Consider the following 20217-nt stretch of genomic DNA (forward strand, 5'->3'; position numbering starts at 1 on the left):
CTCAGTTGTGTTCCAGCTCCAATCCATCAGAAAACAGGAGAATTTCCTAATCCATATGTGCCTGATGGAACTGGCTGATACAGCTGGAATATCTTCTAACTAGGATTTCTGGAGTGGCAGGGCTTGACTGTCCTCTCCCTCCTCCCCCCTCAGCTCATACTTATCTAAATATGAAAGAGCATCTAAAGGCAATGCTTTTCCAGGCCTTGCTAGACTCTACTGGAAGGCACACGATTAAAGTTAAGGAGACAATGACCACGTTCCACAAAATATTTTTATTGATTATGAAAGAAAGAAAACACAGTAAATTCCATCAGATGTCATTAAAAAGGTGTGGACTACAAGCTGTGGTTTTCATACATACAAAAAACAAGAGGAACAGCTTACCTGATTCTTTTCACTGCTTTTAAAACACAACACAGGTTAGCACAGCTGAGATAAAGGCTGCCACAGGAGTGTTTCTAAGTGTTACCTGATGGCAGAACTCTTTAGTGAATCTTCTGTGAAACTGTTCCATCTCTTGGCCTGCCTGCCCTTGGAACTTTGTTCCTGTAACTTTTCATCTACTTGGCCTACAACTCTTTATGTCAATTTGAAAATCTGACTTATAAAATTTGCCTCCACGAATACCAGTTTTGAAATACTTGTGCACTTGAAACTCAGCAAAACCAGTCTGATATTAAAAATATCTCTTATTAGTAATAAAGTTTGGCTACATTTGCTAACATTCAATCCAAGGTATAGAGTTTCATTTGAAATGAAACCCATAATGGAGAAGTAAGAAAAGTGTAGAACAGAAAGCTGGTAGCTATTCCTTAAAAACAATCACCTAGTCTGTGCACTGCTCAAGGACAGATAAAAGAGATTTGAAGTGTATAAGAAAAATCTTGTCTGAGGATGCAGAGCAAGTACCCTTGGCTATTTCATGGAGGAAGGGACAGCACTTAAATCATGATGCTCCATTTGTTGAAAACCTGTCCCAGCCACTGTTGCTCCTGCATTAAAGCTATGAGAGTGCTTTATTGAGTTTTGTGCTACACTTGTGTCTGAGAGGCAGAGCTCACCAGAAAGGAGAGCTCCTTGTTGCTGGTTCCATACCTACCATGCAGTGCCAGCCATGGCCACGACAACGGAGTTCTGCCTTCACTGCAGCCTGCAGCTCTTCAGCTTCCCAGCCTGGTGTTTGCTATAAAACCTACATCCTTCTTTGGAAACCAAGCATAGGCATCTCCTTATCCTTAGATGAAGATGACTCCAAATTTTGTAGAAGGGTGTTTCACAGCTGAATTCATTCTCAGTGTTTCTGTCACCATGTTCGACATGGGGCAAACTCACCAAACACTACTACAGGTAATTTTATCTAAAAATAGAATAATCTAACCCTAAGGAATTCCTTTCTCCCCAAAGGACTGATTTTCTGAAGCCTGTGATTTGACTAGTTTGATCCAAGTAGAACAGAACATTTCAAGCACCTCTTGCCCCACACTGCATGTACAGATTAACTCAGCATGGACAGTGACAATGCAGTGGAAGCACCAGAAATGTTACCTGTGTCTTCACTCTGACTTCTTGACTCCTGTGTGGTATAAGTTTCCTGCTTGAATTAAGTGATGGTGAATGGCTTGTAAGGGTGAAGGGTTTGTGAATTTAGGAGTTGCTGATAATAGGGTGGGAGTTTGTTGTGGTTTTGTTTGTTTTTTTAATATAGTGGCTGTTCCACATCCCTCATTTTACATGTAACTCATATGTCTTAGGAGAATGAGTTATCTTGTTTGAAAGATTAAAGTTTGGACAATTTTATCTTAGCAGAGTTTGATTTCCAGTTTTTCCCTAATTAGGTACTTTAAAATTGGTTTTATATAAAAAATTTAACTAATGATTACATTAAATATTCAACAACTTGTCTCAGATTGCCTTTTGTCTTGTGATTTTACCTAGCATTGAACCTCCCCTGTTTTGTGCTTACCTGGTCCCTCAAAGGGCAAGAGTTTGGAAGGAATTGGGTCCTTAGAACTCAGGGGGATCAGGTAGAGATCCTTGACATGTCTGTTGTTATTAGCTACAACACCAAAACGACCACGACTGCTAAAATAGGAGTAGAGAGAGATATAGGCAACTTCTTCTTCTTCTGTTGCGGGATGGAAACGAATCAAACACAACTCCTGGAATACAAAAGCAAAGTGGAAAAATTCAACCTGCAACATACCAGCAAATGAAATGGTAAAGGGCAAATTCCAGAGGTAAAATAAACTGCACATTTATCACTCCAACTATGTCTTCAGGACAACACTCTAGATTTAAGAGGCTACTGCTGTTCAATTTGCAACATTAAAATAGAATTAGGTTTGTCATTTTAGAAACACAAATTAGTTGTGTATCTTACATCAAACTGAACAGCTTGAGGCTCAAATGAAAAAGAAATGGAAAATTCTTAGTTTCCTGTTTATCACTATAATGTCAAATTTTTCACCTCTGAAGTGGTTTTAATACTAAAATATATTAAATTATAAGTTCCTTTTCTTTAATATTTGAATTTCAATCTTCAGTATTTCAGTTAGAAAATAGTTTGAGGATTTAACTACTGTGCAGGAAAGAGAGATCAAGGTTTACAGCTCAATAAACACATCACTAAAATAAATTAAAAAATTCAAAGAAGTGGTTTAGGTAATTTTCCATGTGTGATCTATGTCAGTATTTGCTGTTAACTACCCTATATTATGAAAAGTTGTCATTTTACACTGCTTCTGGGTTTTGCAAAGGATTTGAAGTGAATACCTTAGAAAGTGAAGATTTGAGTTTGCCAACATAATCCCAGACTGTCTTCGGTGAGATCCTCCCACCAATGTGAATTGTGTCAGGTAAATCCTAAACAAGAAGTATTACATGGTAATGTAAGAAAAACCAAAAATTAAAACCAAAAAAGGCAGTGCATGTTGCCCCATCCCAGTAGCCCAGTAGATAGTTAAATTTTAGCAGACTTTTGTGCATATATTTTTAAATTCAGACAGGGTATTCCTAAATTTGGAGGTGTTTAATTATGGCATGTGACCCAAAGGCCCACAGGATACATGGAACAGATACACACCCCAGACATGGAGAGCAGCAACACATCAAATAGTTTTGTATGCCCATTACTGGCATTTATAGGGAAACTGTTTCCCAGATAATATTTCACCTACTATCTGAGATACAGCTTTTCTCCACATTTGCAGTGAGCCCAAGTAATTTGAATTCTGGTGAATTTCCTGTCATGAGGACAGTGAAACTTTTCAGCAAAAGCAGTGCTCAGTAGAACAAGCAAGCCTACTAAGTCCTAAACCATACATTTGTAATTGAAAATTCCTAAGTCACCTAAAATGCCCTTGAGAGAAAAAAACAGAAAGAAAAACCTTTCTACTGTCTCATTATTTGAATGTACACCCTCTCAGAACGGTATCATCCAACTGATTTTACTTGAAAATTAGTAGCAAGGATGATACTCTTCATGAATAGCTGAACAAAATTTTCTAACAGATCATATCAGTGACCCATCTAGCTTGATAACAGAACAAGACACACACTTTAAAATACTGGCTCCTAAACAAGGAAGCTGATGTAAAGCCATTATTCCATGGTAGATCCTAACACATGTATAAACACGTTCAAAGACATTAGAATTCCTCACAGATTTGTGAGGAATTTTTAAAAGGCTGAGTTTTTTTCCTTGAGCTATTTTTCCTATTACTACAAAGATGTCATTTACCACTGCTTCAGCTCTAATGTAACTCTATAAACACACAGTGCCCCCAGCCTTTCTAGCAGCAGGAACTGCAGCACAGACCATTCCAGACACACACACACCTCACTAAGATAATCAAAGCACCCGGAGACTGGATAGGCTTTAGTGACAAATTTGGCCACACTCTGCATGTTAATAAATCCTTTCCAAATGGTGTTGAGACGAGAGAGAAAGAGGGAAGTGTCGCTGTCCTGAGGTGAGCGAGGCTCTGAAGCACTGCAAAACAAATCCAAACAGAAAGGTTACAAATGCCAGTGAGGATGGGCCCTTTATTTTAAATTTTCTTCCCTCCTCCTATTGATCTGGTACTTTCTTTTGAATAGCTAACAAAATTTTTACTAATGCTTTGTTAATGTTTTCAATTAACTTGTAATAGTTAAAAAAGCAAGGAATAGCAGAAAATAAACTTGTAGCTGCAGACAGTTAAAGAGATGCCAAAAGGAATGACTTTTATAAAACCAATCATAGACTTCTCACTGATTAAATAAACAATATCCTTTTGAAAGCGACTCTGAAGTAAAAGAACTTGCAATGAATAAAACTTGCAAAAGGATATACTCAGTATTCAGTTTTACTATTGTGTGTATACTCAGAATGTGAAAGAAATCCACTTCCTTTCAAGCTGACCAATTTGAATTTGGATTTAGATGCAACAGTATGTAATCCAGGATTAAAATCTGGAAATGCCTCTAAGCAATCTCCCCCATGCACTGTCTTTCTAGATATTAATGTATACTCAGACTTCTAAGTCTGCATGACACCCTCAAGTTTATTTCTCTGCTGGAACATTGTAGACTCTTTGCTGATACTCTGTGCATCTGTTGATGCACACACTGATGCTCTGAAAACTTTACCAAGCTAGAAAAAGCCAATGAGTAGAGATGGCATTTTAAAAATGTGAATCAGGCTCCCTGAACTTTAAACCTCAACAAGCCTTTTGGCTGAAGGAAAAAGAACAGGATATGGGACACATGGGAATCTGCAGAGAGCCACAGGAGGGATGTGGCAGCTGCTGAGGATACGCACTTGATGTTGGGTGACTGATGAACCGCCAGGTATCTGGGATCTGGTGAGGAGGAGGGTTTGGTTAATATTGATTTGGGGACAGTCATAACTGGTTTGGACGTTTCCTGCTTGATTTCCCCCGTAGAGGTTTTGTCAGCTGTGGGCCCAGGACGCAGGGCTGGTGTCACAGTCGCAGAGGAGCTGCTCATGGCTGTCCTGGGGTCTCTGCCAGAAACCGTGACGGTTGTGACAACAGGGCCAGCACAGGAGGCAGCGGGAGCAGAGACCTCTTCAGGTACAGCAGAGTCTGTGCTGTTCTGGCTCTGGCTTGTAGGAATGTAAGTCCCTTCTGTGGTTGGCTGGGAAACTGTTTCTGCTGCCGGTTCAACATCAATTTCCATTGCGTCATCAGCAACGGGCTCTTTGTCAGGCTCTGCTGCTGGGGCTGCTGCAGGACTCTCATACTTGGCCTGCGCTTCTGGCTTTGATTTCGACTCCACTTTCTTAGCAGAAGGCCCTGTCTTCATCTTCTTAGCTGGTATCTCATCTTCTGATGCTGAAATCTGACCTATAGATTTATATCAAGCATTTTTGATTAGTATTTAATAGTAGTTTGGAGAAACTATTAAAAAAAAAAAACCAAATAAACAAACAACACTTAAGTAACAGTTCTTTCACTTTGCCCAAGGTGACCATTGTCAATAAATACCTGTACAGATTTTACAGTTCAGGTCAAAAAGATGGGCTCGATGCTGACTTGTTGTATCCTTCAACATACTGCTAAAAACATCTAGGGAAGGAGGACTGTTCAAATTGGGTGCAGTTCGGGTTGATTCCTGCTGTTCCTAAAAGTGATTAAACACAAAAAATATCACAGCTGATCATTAACTTCAACAATAAAAAAATACTTGTAAAACTGTTCATTCAGTTTTTTAAAAGAATACATAAAAGTCCTTGCTTAAAGCATATAATGTTAGATGGAGTTATCACGTGATATGTGTCCAAATTTCAAGCCACAGTGCTTTTAAAGCAGAGCTCATGTTAGAAAGAAAAGATTTCTCTGCAAATTGACATCAAGGGCTGAAAAGTATATATCATTTTGGAAGTGCCTGCAAAATACACCTATCACTGGTTGTTGCAGTCCTTCACATTGAGGAATGCTCATAGCACACCCAGTGGGTAAATAATATCCTCACAGTTCAGTGAAGCAATTTGCCCAAATGTGAAGCCCTAACTGCCATTTTTCCCCCTCCACATCCTCATCTAAAGGAACAGCCCCAGCACTCACATCAGAGTCAGATACTGGTGGAGAATCCTCCATATTGACAGCAGGCACATGTTCCCGTTTTACAGCTGTTTTCTTGATTTCGTGAGATTTGCTTCTTGGCTCCACCTGAAAGAAAACAAAACAGTGTTGGTAAAAGCTCCATCTATTTATTTTACTCTGTACTTTGCTATCATTTGGTATGTGGTAGGGAAGAAGTGTGTTGAAACTGAGTGTTATTAGTATTTTGTTAGGAAGAAAATGGTGCATTAATGTATAATGGGTGGTAAAGGGTAGCAAACTTGCTCTTAATTTGTACTTAACAACATAGGGAAAAATGTTACTTACTGCCTTAGCTGGTTTCTCTTTCCACACAGACAGTTCTTTAGATAAAAGCTCTTCTGGCTTCATTCTCACCAGTTTTGACAGGGAGATTTCCTCACGAAGGACACGATGGAAAAGTCCCTGCAAACAGAAGAGACTTTTGCCATTTTGAAGGGAACCTGCTCAGGTAACTGGGCAGGGCAAACCTGCTCCAGTTTCTTAATTCTCTGTTAAGAATACTGCCTACTTATAAGCAAATTTGGAAAATTGCAGCAACCAGAAATCAGGGATGAAATAAACTCCAAGTAAAATAAATACATCACATCAAATGCTCAAACTGTATAAATACCAATCACCAACTAAAGTAGGCTTTGAACTTCTACTTAGATAAAAATATTGTAAAAAATGCTTGAATGCTTTTATAATATAATTTTATCATTTAATTCATAAAACTCCTATTTTAAATTTATTTTAAATTTATTTTAAATTTAATTCATGAAACTCCTAATGTTGAGGGTATAGTCTGACATACCATTCAAGCCCAAAAGCATGTTTCTACACAAGTTTGCTGTTTAAGAAAATTCCAAACCTGGTTTTTGGGGTCCTTGAGATTGAACATGATGCTACGGTATTTGCTCTTGTATCTGTTGTCTGTCCCTTGGAACAAATTAAACATCTCCTTCTCAATGTTGAGTGCCACTTTCCCTACTTCACTCTCTGTCATGACCAGGTCATCGCTGTCATTGACTCTGTTGCAAACAAGAACAGGAATGTGTGGTTACATCAGGGGTAAATGGTTAGGTGCAGTCACAAAAAAGGAAATTTTTCAGACCTGACCTCCTCACCCAGGAAAGGCTTGAGACTCCTTTAAATGAAACCTCAAAGCCAAAGTCTATCTCAGGATCTTGAACTCTGGCAAACTTTAATTACTGCCTGCAGATGGCCATGGAGAGACTTTGGGAGACTCCTGCTTGTGGAGACTCCTGCCACCTGGAGTTTCTCTGCCAGGAGTGACACAGGGAGCCCAAGCACCTGACTTTCAGTCCTTGATTCCTCACTGTGACCAGGATTTTCTTCACAGAGACAATACCAGAGGGAGGTGCTCTATGGCAAGTCTTTATGGTTGTCATTCTCTTTAATAATTATTGGGGGAAAATCTGCATTTTTTGGTGTTTGTTTTTTCCTGTCCTACGTGATAGCTGCCTGTTGACAAGAATTTCTTGTTGTTGATTTTCATGTTGGGAAAGGAGGCAATCTCTCCTTTGGTGAGCTTTAACAATGGTATTTCCTGTACTATGTTCCCTACAACTCTACATCTCCAGACTTTAAATCTCAGAGCACCTACATTATAAATGCTTCTATCCTGTGATTTAATCCTTCTGCTGTAATTGTCTCAATATAAATGGAACAGTGAGGTTTCTTTTTATAAAAGCTTTATCACATGTACATTTATTTTCTATCAAGAATTTTTATTTCAAATATAAACCTGAGATGCCGACTGTACTTGTAGTAATTTGTTGCATAAATTCAATCCCTCAAAATTCCCTACCAAGACAAACTAAACTCTCCATGCTACTTCTAGTTGCAGCTTCCTATATAAAGTGTTTTGAATTCCCACCTCTTCCATAAAATTTCTTTCAGGGATCGTCGAATATTCTGTCGGATCTGAGAGTTGGGCTGTGACTGGGCAGGACTGGCTGAGGCTTTGGCTTGGCTACTCCCAGCTGCAGCTGACACGGAAGACAGTGAAGGCTTTTTGAGTCCCCCACTCAAACTGGAAGACGCTGGAGCTGCTTTCTTGGCAACTGATGAGCCATGAGAGAGAGGTGCCTGTTTGGAAGGAACGCTGCCTGACGAAGGCCAAGGTTTCTTGGGAATGACACCTTTGAAACTTCCAGCAGGTTTCAGTGGTGGTTTAGTAAGTGAGGTGTTGGAGTAGGATGGGGGCTTCTTTGAAGGCAGATTTTTGGGGAGTGAAGAGGGTTGTTTCTCCAGGATAGTTACCACAGCCTTCTTCTGTGCTGATGTGGACTCTGCTCGATCTTCGTTCCTCTTCTCTTCCCTTTGAGCTGTTAAAACAGAGGAAAATAAAATATTAAAAGCTTAACTTTATAACTTCATATTCATGAAGACCTAATACTGATATATCAGGAAAAGTCAGTGAAATACCATCTCCAGTGAACAGCTACCAGGCAAGCAGTTGAAGCTATTTATTCTCATTTGCCTTGTTAAAAGTGATTTTTAAAATCATGCAATGGTTGACTCGTTTGTTGAAAATTTTGTGCATAAGAAAAATGGGGGGGAAAAGGCACCACCTTCAAAGATTCCATGGTTAAGCTTCAAAATCAACCCAAATACTTACACATATAAAAAATAAAAATAATGCAATACAATCCACATGCTATATTTAAACAGAGAAAGTCCCATAGCATTTTACAGAACCAATTAATTACACAGGTTGACCTGACAACAAAGTCCATGAATTTGAAATTGTACTGATATTACCATAAGCTGAGTATTACTGAAGTTTAATAAAAATATTCAGTTCCTAGTTAGAGTCTAGATTTAAAGAATATTTAAATATTAACACTGCTGTCAGGCTATAGTCATCTAATTCTCATCATTCTCAAACTATTCCATTCATAATATTCAATTTTCCATTGAAAATTCTAATGTTACAGTAACTGATACACACCATATGCAAGAAAATTTATGAAGTCTAAGTAAAAGCTCTTGTTTTCACACCTGTAAAAGATATACTTGCACAGGATTTTAAAAGCAAATATGTTTTTAAATTGCATTTCATCTGTACCACCTTCTGGCATGGAAAGGAACAATTCAACCCAGCAAAAAAAGCCAAATCCCAAAACACACGCAACCCTCTCCAACAGAATCTAATTTCCAAGACATCAAATTTACATTGGGTAACAGCAGCATATGGATCCTGAGAGCTCAAATGAGGATAGGTTCTGAGGGAAACTACCAAAAATCAACTCCTAAAAGAGTCGTTTCAAACCTTGTTGAAGGTCTGCAGGTGTTATCAGCCCACACCCCTTAGGTGCAATGCTCAGGACGTCTCCTGGGCAAAATCCAGGAGTTCCAGTAACTCTACCAAGGACCAACTGGTCCCTCTTCACCTCTCAGGTCTGCTCTGATGAGAGCAGAAATCACTGGAAAAAATCCAAACTGTTCTGAGATGGACTCGATAGGGACCAAGCCCTCCTGAGGGGGCCTGGTTCAGAACACCCCACACATCAGCATAAACACCCAAAGTAATCATCCCTCAAACTGCAGAGGATTTGGCAATCTTAAGGGACAAATGATACTACCTTATTTCATGAAGAAATGGCCTTGCAAGTCTCTGCATGGCCAGCGAAGCCCAGCACTTCCCTGGACAGCAGCAAGCACACCCAGCAATGCCCTCACCCCCTCCCTGCACCTGGCCCTTGGTGCTGGCAGCTTCCACGGACACCGGTGGGACACGAGCCAAGAAACACCACAGGAACTGACCTTTGTTAAGCTGAAGTGCAAGGGTGTATGCTCAACTTCTGCTGGAACATAGGAAGCCAGAAGATGGAGAGACACTCCATCTTTGTCCCCAGCTTTCTCCTAGAAGTATTTTACAACTAAGGATTTTTTTCTGAGCCAGATTTAACTACTTTAAGTGTAACAAAAACAAAACCCACTGCCAAAGTACATTAAATCATTTCATAGGCTGTGAGGATTCTGCTCTAAATGAAATGCAATTATTACCCTCACACTACTCCCAGAGTTTCCCCTAGACTGGCCTTGATTCCTGTCTGAGCAAGGGATACCTTCCATGTGAGCCACAGTGTCTCTCTGTATGCCTCCCCTATTCCAGTTGTCAAGAGGACTCTGGCAATGCCAGGAGGGAGAAAGAAGATAAGGAATTATTGCTGATATAGTTGATTTGGTCAAGCAGGGTCCCCAGAACACAAGAGGTAACCAGCCAACCTATTTTGACGTCAGTCTTGAAGAGATATATATACCCAAATACCCAAAATATGTGCACTGGTAACACTGCAGGAATTACTCCCATTCTCTTTCTCCTGGTTTATTTACTTTCTGCACAGACCTGTACCTTCCCAGGCAGGTAGGACAGCAGCACACTCTGTGACCTGCCACAGCAAGGCAGGACAGAACAGTGGCTTGCAAAGTAACAGCAAAATTCAATCCTCAGTATTAACATGTTAAGTTCTTTATGGTTACAGCAGAAGTATGACTAAATGTATTCTCAATTCTCTAACCACTATCTATTTAATTATTAGTTCAAAGTACTTAACAAAAACTACATTGATAGAACTAAAACCAGCAGAACCAAGATGTTTTGTGTCCGTCAGATGTTGTGTATATTCAAGAACTATACCCACACCAAACAACTTTCTGTTACAAACAGCTATATCACAGTAAGAATAGAGATTTGTAAAATAAATAAAAGCTACTAGTACAAAGCTAGATTGACATTGCTAGGGCTGAACATCAGCAGTCTGTAAGATCCAAGGACACACAGAGGCATCCTTTAAGCTGCCAGCTGACACCATGACTGTTCTCAAGGTGTGTGATTTTTATGCTTCTTTAGCCAATAGAAAACGTGCAAAGACCTCCATAGTATCATGCATGCCTGACAGTTTCAAGCTACAATGCTATTTTACACTAATTTCTAGTGTCTCCTGAGCAGGACTTGTTGATCAGACATAGATGGCACATTCTTTATGTACTAACTCAGCCATAAGCGACTCCTTCAGTTCTCCAGAACTACCAAGGTCCTGTTCAAACTGACACTGTCCAATCAAGTGTGTGCAGGTTTTGATAAAGCATCCAGAATACTTAGATCCTCTGTACAAATAATCCCTGACATGTGTACATGGGACTAATCTAAAAAATCCTCTTATCCTGTTTTGACAATGAGACATCAGAATTTTTGTCCTATCAAGTTTTGGGTTTCAGTGTCAACGTGCTGCCCCATAATTCAGCTGAAGCAACTCACTGTGTATTACACAGGTCTGAGATCCAACACCCAGGAGCAGCAGCAGTGGAGGGTGGGGAAGGAGCAGCAGTGGCTCTTGGGGGGGCAGCTCACTCTCCTACTGATCTATCCACAACATGAGCACACCCCAAAGCTGACAGCACCTCCTGACAGGTATGGGAACATGCTAAGTGTCTGTTTGGAAGCACTAGAAGAAAAATGTGCTCTTTTCTGAGAGCAGTATGCCAACACATACAGAGCTTTACTTCTGAACAGATGCCAAAGCTGCTCAGCAAATGGATGAGACAGATCATGGAGGAGGCATTCCCTCAGCCCATGATTTCCAAGTGCTTGTCCCTGCAGTCTATGGGCAGCATGAGGAAAAGGCACAGCCAATGCTACTGCACACACTGGCCACTTTATACCATGGTGGGTTTGGTTCTTTTAATCAGTAGCTCCAGTGCATCTATATTAAATGTCCTAAACCAAATTTAAAACAAAAGGATGAGACAAGCACTGAACATCAGCCTATCCTACCTAAGAGATTAACATGGAGTTTCACCACTGGCAGCTTAGAATAAGGCATTTGGTGGTTCTTCTATTCAGCCATTTCAAAACCCAGGTGATCCTCCCCGGCTTGATGTCAGAAACACAATTTAAAATAACAGTAAATCCTAATTGCCCCATTTTGTCCCATGGGCCACTTGTTAGGACAGGAAGAGGATCCTTACTGACTGGAGGGAGGTATGGGCTAAAGAGACCGAGGTGCAGCTGCAGCTAATAAGCCAACACATTCCCAGGGTGAAACGTAATGAATCCTCTGGCACAAAACCCTTCATTCCTCCCAGGCTTAACAAACTTGGTGTACTCACTACAGACAGAACTAGAATCTCTCCCATCAGGTGTCAACAGACACAGAACCCCTCCCCAGAGGAAATTCCCCCTGCAGTTATACTTGACATTACAACACTCAGCTGGGAACGAGGCTTCTGCATGCAGAGCAGGACAGAACTGCCACGGCATCTGCTGGGACAGACGAGCCTGACGGTTCCAGGTATTTCTGAACCTCTCAACACGGTGGCTCAGCACTGCCAGGCCACTGTGGAGGCCCAATTAAGCAGGATTTCCAGTGTAGGGCTGTTAACTTTACATGAAGGATTTACAGGTTGTACTTGTATCCCAGTCCCTCACCAACACCTGGAGGCTGGGTTTTACAGCACCAGCAGGAAACTGTATCTATTCCAATTGTTAAAGAATATTTCTGTATAGCATTTAATTCCATTTTAGTTCATTCCCCTTTCCCTCTCTACCCAATCCTTCTTTGGAGTTAGAACTTTTTAAAGCCACTTCAAAAACTAATCCTGCTTTCTATATATCTCATTTGTGATGAGCTGCTTTGCTAAAACTATTACCTACTTCTTTCAAATTTTAAACACTAGGAAATAATGCGCAATTCCTTTTCTCTGTATAGCTTTATAAGTATTTAAATCACAGCTCTTCAAAAGAACTTTAATTTCTGACTCTAGCAGATGTTAAAACTTTTAAATGCTGTGGAGATAAACCACAGGCTGTTACACCTGAAGAGCCCATTTCACAATGACTTCAGTAAAGCTGGTTTTTTGGCGGTTTTCTAAATTTAAAAAAAGCATCACAGCTCCTCTTACAGGACATTAAAACATTTCTGTGCAATACATCTTGCAGCTGTGCAGAGCATTGTAATTTTCTCTATAGAATTAAGATTTTGGCATAAGGCTGGTTGTACACCAGCACTACTGTCTCTGCTGTCCAATATCATCTCCATGTTTCCCCCATGTTCTCTTCCATCTACATTCATCTACTTTCTTTCCCCAGGGTGAATTTCCTTCAGGCAGTGTTGGAGCCAATGGCTGTGTTGTGTCCAACTTGCACAGAACTTTCTGCAGTGGGAGAAGAACGTCAGGAACCCAGCACTTCATGGGGCACTGCCCAGCACAGAGGCAGCCCAAGCCTGTCTGGGTTTTACTACTCCTTTTCAGACTTCTCTCTCATTACAACAGAGTTTTAGGGAAAAAACCAAAACTCCGTAACTAACTTTAGTCTTAAGCACAGTATATGAACTTCTGTGGCACCAACAGCAAGAAAGCTGGTAATTAACATTTAACAATAAATCTGTAAAATTCCACAAAATTAATAGTGCAATCTAAGCAGAGAACAGCCACTTCTGATCCACCTGTACTAAGTAGATTTTTATGCCTTTAGAGGGGACAAAATCCACAGTGCTGCAGCAGTGCAGTTGTAATAAACCCATTAACACCTGTTAGAAAGTATTTACACAGCCAGTGTAAAGGCTGAGCAGAGCTGAGCAATTCCATCCTGCGACAAGCTGACCCAGCTGACAGGAACACAGGTGTGCACAGGCCAGCAGAGCCAGTCACCCACGCAGGGCCTGCCCTGCCCTGCCAGCGTTTTGGGTGTCACACAGACCGGGGCAGTGACCTCAGCGTCCCACGGCTCCTCGGGCTCAGCCGCAGGTGGCTGCAGTGGCCGTCCCTGCGCCGTTGTTGCAGCGCTGCAGCTTCTCCGCTCCGAGCGGGGCAAGGTGAGAGCAGCCCACTGGCACACAGGGCAGCACAGGCTGCTGGCCTACAAGGCAAGCACCTCACCCCTTTGCCAGTAGGTGAGAATTTAACAATCAGATTTCCCCTCTGGATAATTGTTGAAAGACAGGCAGGATTTCCCAGCCTCCGAACTGGTGTGGTTCAGAAGTTTCCTACTGCCACTCAGCCCATGTCCCAAGAGGCGCCATCTGACACAGCGGTGTGATGACCCCCTCCTGTGTGACTTGTGACAGGAATAACCTGAACAGAGCAGAATTTAACCAAACCCCTGCCCCAAGCAGTGGCCACTAACTTTAATCCACGAGATCTTCTGAGGTGAAACCTTTTTTGAACTGAAAAAACGGAGTAAAAGACGCGGGTGAGCAGGTGCTTTAGCTGTCAGTCCTCAAGCACTCCACAACGGGAAGCTACTTACCAGTTCCGAGCCAGCTGTGCCCAGTCCGTGCTGGGGCCGCCTGACATCTGAGCCTCGGGCACTGCTCGGCGCCGCTGGGTGCCCCGAAGCCCCCTCTGGTGGCACCGAGCACCGCTGCCCGCGGCTGTGCAGATGAGGAGCTCCGGCACCGCTGCAGCTCCGAGCCTGCTTCTCTGCTCTCTCCTCACACTTGCTGCTGCAGGGCTGTCACTTCCCTCACAATAACTCAGTTCTAGCCCTAATTCCCACGTGTTGAGCTGCTCTTAAATAGGCTTCAGTGTCAGTTTCCACTGTTACCTGCCCCATCTACTTTCACTTACAAGACCAAATCAAATTTTATTGAACACTACTAGTGTCTGGCACACGCTGCCTGCCCCACTGCTGCGCTTTGAAAGCCTCCATCAGTTCTGATCTGCACTGCAGTTAAGCTGCCTGTGTGCCAAGCCTCTACATTTAGGCACACAAAGTAAACCTGTCCCTAAAGTTAATTCAGGAGACTCAGAGATAAGGGCCTGCATTTCCTGCAGTGATTTGTGTTCAAGCCAACCTGTAGCTCTGTGCTGATGCACATCTGTAGCTTTGACACACGAGCTTTATTTTAATCTACACGATACTGTAGTGATCTATCTGATCTCTACTAGACAACTGCATCTTTACTCCTACCCCCCTCTTGAGGGAGAGAAACACTGTCTGAGGCAAAAAAAAGGCTTCTTATTTTCCAGACTGTTCATGGATTGGCATCATCACTCCTTGCAGGGACAGGCCATCTTCAGGGTCCAAGTTCAGCACAGATGGGACACAGCAAATCAGCAGCGAACTTGATTTTAAGTGCAAGTGATCACCTCAAAAAAATCCCTTTTATTTGGGGACTAGCAAAGAACTTTTTCACTGGCTACGCAGTCAAGTGAGCAAGTTCAAAATACTGAAGTAAATTAGCAAAAGAAAGCAAAACAGCAAGAGGGTGGTGAGTGTTTTTAATCAAACTTTCATCACTTTCAGTGTTGATGAGATAAACCACCCTCATATGCACATTGCCTCTGGAAGCTGTAGCAGGTTTCTGCCCCCCAACCCTTCCCGAGCAATGGTTCTCACACTGAAGCCAAGCACCCCTGATGGCAGGAGTGCTGGCCTGCTGTCTCCAAGTGCCTCAGGTGTGCTGCTGGGTGTTTGACAGGCACGTGCCAGGAGCAGGGACCAGCCTTCCTAACTTAAGAGACGGCAAAAATCTTCACGTGGCTGCCAGCCACAGGTGTGACATACCTTGCAGAGCAGAGAAGGGGAGCTCCAGGAGTTCTCAGGCAGGAGATGAAAATGGCTCCCCAGGAATCCCACTGCTCCTTTTAACTGGCTGGGTGCCAGGGGACATTTGCTTCAGCACCACTATGTTCTGCCTCCCTCCACAGGCAGGGCTCAGGTCTTGTGCCAGCTCCAGGCCAGCACAGCCCCTGCCAGTCTCACGACAGGAGTTCAGCATTGGAGCCAGGTTATTCTGCTGTACAACCCTTCCAAAGCCAGGTCTCCAAGGTGAATTTTTCAGAACTTCTGGCAGACTCATCTTGGGTATGCTGATCATTATTGGTCTGTCAGCAGCCCTTCTGAAAACTCCTCTAGTTCAAATGTTTAGGCCAGACCTACATGCAGGGCAGCCAGGTGTCCCAGAAAGTGGACAACACCAAAATCAGCAATTCTTTTCACTTCCCTGGTACTACTCAATACTTACTGCCTCCCAGGATGGGCCTACATTGCAGAACACAGCATTAAGCAAGACACCTTGGCTTTCTAGGAGTCAATTCAGATGCCAGCAGCAGTTCAGTTGTAACAGTATGGAACCTGGCACAGCCTAGTTCTTCCTGTGGGGAAGCACTCATAACCAAAGGAATCCAGTTCACCTACAAGCAGTCCTGGCAGGCAAACATATCTATGGCTTAAAAAGCAAAAATTCAGTAAAATATTATTTTAAGTTAAGCCAAACCAACAGCAGTATATCCACATCCACTTCACTCAACAGCCACAACTTCAGGTGGCACGATCGTGCCTCAAAAGCAGCATTAAATTGGCACCACTTGGGTAGATAAGACCTTCTCTTTTACTCTTCATATCACTACTTACTGCTCCCTACATTACTATTACTTCCTGAGCCATAAATCCTGTCTTTAGTACACTCTATATTCCTCCTGCTCTCTGTAGAGTGGTTTATTTTCTTTCTCTCCTGTCTTCATGCTGTTATTACATAAAGAAAAAAAAATGAAGACACAAGGAAAGGCAGACATAAATTATGCATGCTATAATCCTGCCATTTTGATACCCACAGCAGTTTCTGCTGGTGGGGCATCCCACTATCCCTGTGTTCCATTCTCAAAGTCTCCTTATTTTGTTAGAGGTGTACAGGAACAAACAGTCCAAGACCTGTAACTACACACACACATCCTAATCCCTTCGTGTGTGGAAAAGTTCAGCTGCAGAAAAGATTAAAAATACTGAAAATGGGTAACAAAAGGAAATTTGCATCACCAGAGCCAGGGCTCCTACTTCCAGGGGGTGGCAGCGTTGTCTCTTCGGAATTCCCTGCTGGGAAGCAGGAGCAGGACCACAAACATTGACGGTTTCTCTGAAGGAAACACTCCCCCCTTCCAAACCTCACTCATTCTTTAGTGAAACACTGGTCCCAAATAAGGTATGACCATAATTTGCAATAAATTCACATTGTATCTGTCTGCAGTTCATGTCAACAGAAGTTACAAGTACAATGTAAACACAAGTTCAGTGATTTGGTGCGACAAGGGCTTGTTATTCTGAAGTTTTCCCACAAGAACAGAAACTTGAAGCTTCCTTTTGAGCTTTTGTCTAATAAACCCTCCTCACTCTCCTGCATGCTTGGCTGCTTTCTCAAGAAAAGCAGGCAAGATATTTAAACTGTCTTAACACCTGAATTGAGTAAATTATCACTTTGTGTATTTAAGTCTAATAAATCAGGTGAACTTCAAAGCTTTAAAGCACTAATGAATACTTAGCATACTTAGGACTGGGCAGTTTAAGAACAGGGATACTGCAAATGTTTACTCTCCTCCCCTCCTTTAGGATTAATTTTCTATTTTAAAACTGCATTTGCTGCTAACGTCTGCTTGACAATTATTAGCAAAAATACAGAAAAAGTCTCTTACAAGTGTTGCTGTTGTAACATGGATCTCTGAACAATGTTCATAAATCTCAATAATCCACATACTTGTATGAATCTGGAAGCCAGGATGACGTCTGAAATGCAATGTAAGAGCTGAGCACTGCATATTAAATTAATACTAATTTTCCTAACAAAAGTAAAAGCAACTCTTCTAAAAGGGAATGTGACTCAGACCTAATTTCCTTTTATGTGTCCTTCAAATGTTGTCTGAAACTTTAGAAGTACTCGTACTTAATACTGATTTATCAAATCAAGGTATTTCCCACACTTGTTTTTAAATTAATCAAACTCATTTTCACTGGGCACAGAAAGATGGAAGAGTGTAATTTTTCAGGCACCAGGTTCTGATGTACCAAGTTACTTCCAAGTGCAGCCCTAACTCATATCCCAAAAAGACACAGGAAAGTTAGGAAGTGAAGAAACACAAAGTAATGGGGTAACAGAAGGAAAAAAATATGACTGCTCTGCATTATGAGCACCAAATATGCCTTTTCTAAAAGGGAGGGAGAAGGGCCCTGGTGGTAGGCTTAGATGCAAATATATTATATGCTCTGACCACCCAGTATATCTTTGAAAGTGACTTGATTTCTTGGTACTACTTAATAAAACAACTATCTCATGTAATAACAACAAAGTCTTGTAACTAACAAGTACTGAGTAAATACATAAAATAAATCTATGTTTGAAATGATAAACTGTCTGATGTAAAGAGTATTAGAGAGTGATTCTGTCAATCAGGTTAAGTTAAGTTTTCTTAATTCCTAAAAGGTCTCCTGCACTGAAGTTGCAAACAAGGATTTGGTGAACATGGCTGGAAACTCTGGAAGAACATGGGCAGCATTCTGAAATACTGCATCTGGAAGTCCTTTGCTTCTTCTGGACTACAAGTCCTTCATAATCAATGCTCAGAAATACAGATTCCTAATCTGGGATTTGCTTGGTTTTAAGATTTACACCTAAACCAGACTATGTTTGGTCCAATAAACATGTCTTCCTTGACAGACTAGCTCAGACTTAAGAGACTTCTCACTCTTAAGGTACCTGAAGTGAAGTGAGACGACTCTCATGAATTTCCCTAATGCTGTAACTCTTAGGTTTTGAATAGCATATAAAGATTTCTTAGAGAAATAAAATCTGGTAGAGTACTTTTGCAGATGGTGCACTGGCAGCTCCTCAGAAAGATTACAGCTCAAACCTATCCACTGAAAAGCAGGGCACATTTTTTCACAAATACACAATTTATCTGGGCATTTAGTAATGGCAGAGCTCCCACATATCAATGCAACTTACCTTAAAAAAGAAAATCTGAAGCTCTTCCTTGCATTTGATATGAGAATTCTTCAACACACGAACTAGGCTGTTCCCTATTTGTTGCTAAAGTCTGGTATTTACAATGTTTTAGAATCAATTTTACTATTTAGCTGCATGAATCCAGTTTTCTACTCAAAGTGGTTAAATCTGTAAAACCTACAGTGTGGTAAATCTTAAGAGCAAAGTCCCTTAAAAAAACCCTCAAAGGTTCTGCCTCACAACCTGTATTCCTGTCTCTTAGGAAAAAAACAAACCCTAAAGGAATAAGGACATTTAAAGTGAAATAGTTCTATGGACACCTGTAACTGTTACAGTCAGAAAACTCTGATGTAAAATAAGCTCTCATTTATGTTTTTCCACTAATTTTAGTTATGTGTAAAACACTATTGTTTCTGACAAAAAAGGCTAAATTTTCTTTAAAATAATCTAAAAGGAATGGAAGTTAATTAAAATATATATCTTAAGGGAGTTTACTATACAAGAGGTCAATGGCCTAATATGCAGCAAAAATACACAGAGAAAAATTACAACCATTTAACCTGATGTGGGTAAAGACCATTGAAATATACCTGGTATGTGCCTTGTTCATCAACAGCAATTTAGGGTAGCTGGTGTTCCCTCAGTGCTTAAAAGCTCTAACTAGAAAATCTCATCTTAAATATGCTTTATAAAGTTATCAGTTACTTTACGTGTAAGTGTTCAATAATTACATTTACTTATGAAAATAAAATGTAAATTGGCTGAAGTGTGGTTACAAAAGCTGTGAGAACTGAATTTCTGATTCATTACTCTTCAAAGGAGGTCACGTGGTTTGTAACTGAAATGTCAGATTTCATCTCAAGTTCCAGAACTGCATTATAAAACTACTCAGAGTGAGTCAGTCAAAAAAATGTCATAAGCAAAAAGACTTGTTCAGGCTTCAAAGCAGTATTTACTTACCTTTGCATGAATTACAAGGATGCTACTCAAAACCTGCAAAAATATGCAAGGCAGTAGCTCTGCCCAACATCCAGTTGAGATGTGCTCTTTTGTGTGTGGATAATGTGTGGAATATGAACAGAGAAAGGGAAAAAAAAGAAAATAAAGATAACAGAGTTCTGCCTCCCACCCCAGCATACAAGTAAAGGATGGTCCTTAAGTTATTTCATGTAAGAAAGAAAAGCAGCAGGAGAATACTTGACAGTTAAAAGCTGTTTGCAGAGGTGTCAAGTATCGTTGGATACCACGTTGAAGATTTCACTCTTTGCACCAGGCACTGAAAATGCAAGACCTGAGAGACAGGTGCCAAATCTAAATTACAAAAATACAATTAAATTAGTACAGGCAATTGCTGATTCACAGTGCACACTGCACAACCT

At 41.1% G+C, this 20217-nt stretch overlaps 1 protein-coding gene across 3 annotated transcripts in view; it reads right to left on the reverse strand.

Annotated features, from left to right (window-relative positions):
- The window catches only part of DIDO1 (death inducer-obliterator 1), a 47397-nt gene that overhangs the window by 8336 nt on the left and 18844 nt on the right, over window positions 1-20217 (reverse strand). The window contains exons 8-16 of one of the 3 annotated variants that reach the window (XM_058036593.1): window positions 7990-8440; window positions 6961-7120; window positions 6396-6512; window positions 6072-6176; window positions 5493-5628; window positions 4805-5351; window positions 3841-3994; window positions 2776-2865; window positions 1967-2162 (exon numbers count right to left, since the gene is read on the reverse strand). In XM_058036593.1, the coding sequence (XP_057892576.1) occupies window positions 1967-2162; window positions 2776-2865; window positions 3841-3994; window positions 4805-5351; window positions 5493-5628; window positions 6072-6176; window positions 6396-6512; window positions 6961-7120; window positions 7990-8440 (1956 nt within the window). Of the gene's footprint in view, window positions 1-1685; window positions 2163-2775; window positions 2866-3840; window positions 3995-4804; window positions 5352-5492; window positions 5629-6071; window positions 6177-6395; window positions 6513-6960; window positions 7121-7989; window positions 8441-13791; window positions 20150-20217 lie in introns of those variants that run through there. The other 2 variants (XM_058036594.1, XR_009115345.1) reach the window with 2 other exon arrangements.

The sequence above is a fragment of the Melospiza georgiana genome, chromosome 17, assembly GCF_028018845.1.
Source record: "Melospiza georgiana isolate bMelGeo1 chromosome 17, bMelGeo1.pri, whole genome shotgun sequence".
In the NCBI taxonomy this organism is placed as follows: domain Eukaryota; kingdom Metazoa; phylum Chordata; class Aves; order Passeriformes; family Passerellidae; genus Melospiza; species Melospiza georgiana.